Source organism: Oncorhynchus mykiss, chromosome 16, assembly GCF_057628025.1.
Source record: "Oncorhynchus mykiss isolate SJ-2025 chromosome 16, ASM5762802v1, whole genome shotgun sequence".
Classification (NCBI taxonomy): Eukaryota; Metazoa; Chordata; class Actinopteri; order Salmoniformes; family Salmonidae; genus Oncorhynchus; species Oncorhynchus mykiss.
The window spans coordinates 70,166,521-70,172,077 of NC_143037.1; the positions used below are offsets into that span (position 1 = coordinate 70,166,521).

At 42.2% G+C, this 5,557-nt stretch overlaps 1 protein-coding gene across 1 annotated transcript; it reads left to right on the top strand.

Moving 5' to 3' along the window:
* The first annotated feature begins 732 nt into the window (after positions 1-732).
* pim1 (Pim-1 proto-oncogene, serine/threonine kinase) lies at positions 733-4,179 on the top strand. Its single transcript, XM_021567007.3, has 6 exons — positions 733-1,171; positions 1,384-1,490; positions 1,605-1,655; positions 1,767-2,133; positions 2,540-2,716; positions 2,825-4,179. Exons 1-6 carry the CDS (start codon positions 1,090-1,092, stop codon positions 3,004-3,006), a joined length of 966 nt encoding a protein of 321 aa, XP_021422682.3. The 5' UTR covers positions 733-1,089; the 3' UTR covers positions 3,007-4,179.
* Positions 4,180-5,557: the final 1,378 nt, after the last annotated feature.

Below are 5,557 nucleotides of genomic sequence, written 5' to 3' on the forward strand. Positions count from 1 at the left end.
GGTATGCGGCTATTATACATAGCGCTTTAGTGTCGAGTAGACTACTATTGTTCGCCAATTCAAATAAAAACTATAGGTTAGTTCTCCCCTCGAATAGGCAATACACTGCATTGTCCTGAAGTGAAAATAATAGGCTATAGCATATTGTGGGGTTAATACAATAGACCCAAGTTCTTGATGAACTGATACAGAATTAGCTACATTATATCCCTGCGACAGAAGACATAAAATCTACTGAAATCTCGCTGCATAAAATTGCATTAGGATCACACTATATTCCATAATGCATATAGGCTAAACCAACTCTGGCATAGCCTTTTTGGGGTAAAGGATATGTAGTATAATGTAAACAACAGTTGATAGTATAACAAAAAAAATAATGTTCTTATAAAACTATGTTGCGTCAAAGCCTGAATGAAGCATGCAACATAAGAACTCCGTAACAGTAACCCTCCATACATTCCCGTGCAGACTACATCTCGCATGCAAGGAGAGGGGGTAGTTTGCCCATGTAGATATTCTATTTGTATTTCCTTCCGAAGTGCAGTAAAAAAAAGTATTTATTTTGCCGCGTTTTAATTCCCGCCACGTCTAGTCTAGCCGGTTAGGCTTTTCTTTCTTCTAATTCTGTGATTGACGTGTGTTTGGATCGTCTATAATAATTACTATTGGTGGAGAATGACTGGTGGGCGGAGAAAAGAATGACGATGGACCTTGTGGCTACTCCCATTTACTATAGATATATATTTGTCCTTCCGCTGCCCTTACTCAAATCCAAGGAGCCGGTGTCTTTGCGACTAAAACGTATTAGGAGCTGGTTTTCTTTTAATTTGACTTACTGTTTACAACTATTGAGGTTGTTAATAGTCATTTTTTAATCATTGGGCTAGTCGTTATTTCTACTCACTGGATACCGAAGCATTTATGGTCAAGGATCAAATACGAGTCTTCATGAGATCCGGATTAGAGAGCATTCCTGACGCATTTTCCCCCCCAGCTACAACAACGTGGATCACACGCCCGATAGTGGAACTGTATCCCACGACGGAATATTTGTAGAATAAATCACACATTTCGTGGATTACAGGAATGCTGTTGTCGAAATTAAACTCATTCGCTCATATCTCCACCGTTGATATGCCGGCGAAAATCCAGCTTCAAATTCACCAAGGTTAGATTAAGCTTTTGTTGTTCGCTATAGCTAGCTAACGTTAAATGTTCGCTTTACTAACCAGCTGCTATATCTAGCTGGGCTCACAACAATGTTATTGTATTTTAATTCATCGTTTTCCTTTTCTGTTATTTCGATGCTTTGCATTCAGCCATGTCACATTGCACTAGTTTGAAGCGTTGTATTAACCGTGTGTACATCTATAATCACAGGGAAGGAGAGGGAGCCATTTGAAAAGGTTTACCAGGTCGGCGCTGTGCTGGGAAGCGGCGGGTTTGGCACAGTCTATTCAGGCACGACAATTTCAGATGGAGCACTGGTTAGTATCTTTCGCATTATTTGAACTTTTTTAACGTGATATACATATATATTTTTTTTGTTGTTGCATGTTTGCTCATGTAATTTCATGTTAGATTGTTTTTCTTTCACACAGGTTGCTGTCAAACATGTGGCCAAGGATCGGGTCTCGGATTGGGGAGAGATGGTAAGGATTCTTATGGTTGTGCATTTTAACAAGTTAACTAAAGGGATAGTTGTTAATCATATGTTGTACTATTGTCTCCAGAAATTAAACATATTTCTATTTTGTTTTCAGCCCAATGGCTCTCGCGTCCCTATGGAGATTCTACTCTTGAAGAAAGTTGGAAATGGGGCTCGGGGGGTAATAAAGATGCTGGACTGGTACGAGCGACCTGACAGCTTTATTATTGTCATGGAACGACCGGAGAACGGCAAGGACTTGTTTGATTTCATCACTGAGAAGGGCGCCTTACCAGAGGAGCTGGCAAAGAACTTTTTCCGTCAGGTTCTTGAAGCGGTGCGACACTGCCACAACTGTGGGGTTGTACACAGGGACATCAAGGACGAAAATATCCTCATCGATCTTCGGACGGGCGAAATTAATCTTATTGACTTTGGATCCGGGGCATTGCTCAAAGACACTGTTTACACCGACTTCGACGGTAAGCATACCGGTTGATAGACTTTAACCGTAGCCCATTTTAGTGGGTTACCGAATGTGTTGCTTTGAGCGCCACCCTTTGGAGGAAACGTGTATTTTTACAACTCAAAGTTTGTAAACATTGTCACCTGACTCTCCTCCCACGCACACCTGTCATGCTCACTGTCACCTGGCCCCAATAGGAGGTGCAGCTATTGTTTTATAATATTTTAATCTATAATATCACAATTTATTAAATGTTTCCCCAATCTTTTTTTTTTTTTTTTACTTGTCAATTTTTGAACAGATTCTATTGCATGTGTTCCTAGTTAAATAAAGGTCTGATTAAAAATAAAATAAAACATCCTATTTGTAGAAATAGACACCCCATTGAATCTAACTATCATTCTTATTCTTTATATCCACAGGTACTAGAGTGTACAGCCCACCAGAATGGATTAAATACCATCGGTACCATGGGCGGTCAGCCACAGTTTGGTCTCTGGGTGTCCTGCTGTATGACATGGTGTGTGGAGATATCCCCTTCGAACAGGACGAGGAGATTGTACGAGGCCAGGTGCTCTTCAGACGAAGAATCTCCACAGGTGAGCCCCAATAACTGGAACAAAACCTCAAACCTAAACCAGTGGAATGTTAGTCATTGTGTGTCCAGTCTAAGAACCGACTGACCGTTATCCCCATTGTTCTTACAGAGTGCCAGCAGTTGATCAAGTTGTGCTTGTCCCTGAGACCTGCTGAGAGGCCATCGTTTGAGGACATCATCAATCACCCGTGGATGCAGAGCACAGTGTCCTCTGCAGAGCAGAGCAACGAGATCCGACTGCACAGCATCAGCCCTGAGCCTACTGCCTTCACCACCGTGGTGGCCCAGTGACGGCATGGCTGCACTGACAGAGACTAGTGGTACACCCAGAGGACTGATGTGGCCGTACACTGAAACACAACATATGTTATACAGAAGGAAGTTACAGATGACTCTTGTTAAATCTCTCTCCCTCTTTCTCTTGTGGCCAGACCCCACCTGTTCACACAGCTTTTGGACTCCATGAAAACCAAAGTCCTTAATAGCTACTTGTAATAGCGAAAGCTATTCTCACCCTTACGAAGGACTTGCTCTATAATATTGGCTGTGGCGTGAGATTATGTTCACCAGAAAAAAGTCCATCCCTACCCATGTGATTGTTCTACTGAAGGCGTGGACAGTCTTTGTTACATAACTAGCTACCAACCAGCCACTGTACTCTGTTGTTGCTCACTGATGAGTGGGAGTCAGAGGAAGCAGATCTAAATGCCTTTGGTTGTGAGTCAGATTGTTGGGACCCTGGAAATACTTGAATAAAATAATACTTTACAAGGCTTTATTTCCTATCTCATAGGCATAGATCAGTAAAGCCTATGCCATATTACAATGTCGACAGCAACAAGACAACCTCACATGGTGCAAACAAGAACCTGAAAACTTACCTCACTTTCCTGCATCCACCTCTGAGCTTTTAACTCCTGTCCACACAGTTACCACTCATCCAGATGTTAATGCACACTGAAATGCAAAGCACCACACTGAAACACTAAATGTCCTGCTCTTTTGTTTATGTGTAAACATGTCTCTGTCTTTTGCATAACAGGCTAGCATTGAGGCCATTGTGAATATTTATTTGTGGGTTTTTTTCTTTCACTCGAGCTACGTGGAATTATTTATTTATTTTAAGAGAATTTTGGCTGTATATTTCATTCCACGGTTGTTGAAGGGCCCACAGATTATTTAAATGTATTTTGACCATATTTATGGTTTAAAATCTTCTGAGCAGACGTGTATATGTGTAAATAACCTTCAAAGCACTTCCATTTTAATGTAACATTGAACGTCTACTGATGGACATTTGTTGTTACTGTATTTGTCTGATGGGGATGAAATGACTGTTACATGCATCAACTTGTTTTCACCTCTAGTTGTATGATTGCGGCTTGTTTTGTTTTTTCATCCAAATTGTAAATTGTTAAAAATATTTTTATACGTTTCTCAATAAATCTTTTTTTTTTACCTTGACTTTTGTCTCACTGGTTTTATTTCCAATAGATCCTTTCTACCATGAGCCTGGGAAGTCAAATCCAAACACAAACTAGGGAATGTATTAAAATCATATTTCACATTTGTATTAGATTGGCATGAATGAATAGCAACAGAAGTTGCCACCACCCGAGCACTTGCTCAAGAGTTGACATAGCTCAACTCTCTTTCATGTGTAAGCAGAAGGGGGGTGTAGATCATTACCATATGGCAAAGGAGACATGGTCCAGATTACATTGCAGTCTCTTGGTAAGACCAGCTAATAAACTTTAATTATGCTCTTATAGGTTTATCTAGAAAGCAGGGTACGTTTAATAAGAGGTGATTACACCGCAGGGGGATCCTACCCTCAGTCTGCAAATCTGTTGGTGTCAGAACCTTCCTCTCATCTCAGAAGGCAAAGTAGCTGGTATTTTACAGTTCTAGTAGTCTCCAGCTGTAGTGTTTGTACAACAATAGAGACAACCTAAAGATAGCCAAAATGTGTGACAAAATGGTCTGTTTATTTAGCAGGTACTCAAATACAAATAGCAAGGCTTGCACTCATCTTACTTCCTTGAGCAGAGATGGCTCAGCATGTGGTCCTCTCGTCAGGTCCCAGCTTGGCTAACCTGGCCCCTCTTCTCTCCCCAGGCCCCAGCTTGGCCAACCTGGCCCCTCTTCCCTCGCCAGGCCCCAGCTTGGCCACCTGCCCCCTCGTCTCTCCCCAGGCCCCAGCTTGGCTAACCTGGCCCTTCTTCCCTCGCCAAGCCCCAGCTTAGCAACCTGCCCCTCCTCTCTCCCCTGGCCCCAGCATGGCCAACCTACCCCCTCCTCTCCCCAGGCCCCAGCTTGGCCAACCTGACCCCTCTTCTCTCGCCAGGACACACACCCGCCATGGGGTTCATGGTCCCCAAGCCTCTAATCCTCCGCCTATTTTTGCTCACTATACCTGATTGTCTTTATACAGTATATGGCTAAGTATGTGTCCAGAGCCCATTGAGAGGACCTGTATGACCATGTGGGCTGTTTATTACTGTAAATACTCACTGTACTATGGCTGGGTATTAAATCAAATCAAATTTTATTGGTCACATACACATGGTTAGCAGTTGTTAATGCGAGTGTAGCGAAATGCTTGTGCTTCTAGTTCCGGACGTGCAGTAATATCTAACAAGTAATCCAACAATTTCACAACAACTACCTTATACACACACAAGTGTAAAGGAATGAATAAGAATATGTACATGTAAATATATGGATGAGCGATGGCCGAACGGCATAGGCAATAAATATATGGATGAGTGATGGCAGAAAGGCACAGGCAATGAGTCAGTATGTTGGCAGCAGCCACTCAATGTTAGTGATGGCTGTTTAA

Bases quoted from the DNA above. Each gene is read 5' to 3' on its own strand.
- pim1 (XM_021567007.3), top strand. From the start codon at position 1,090: ATGCTGTTGTCGAAATTAAACTCATTCGCTCATATCTCCACCGTTGAT. The intron at 1,172-1,383 runs GTTAGATTAAGC...CTATAATCACAG, and splicing joins CCAGCTTCAAATTCACCAAG to GGAAGGAGAGGGAGCCATTT. The intron at 1,656-1,766 runs GTAAGGATTCTT...TTTTGTTTTCAG, and splicing joins TCTCGGATTGGGGAGAGATG to CCCAATGGCTCTCGCGTCCC.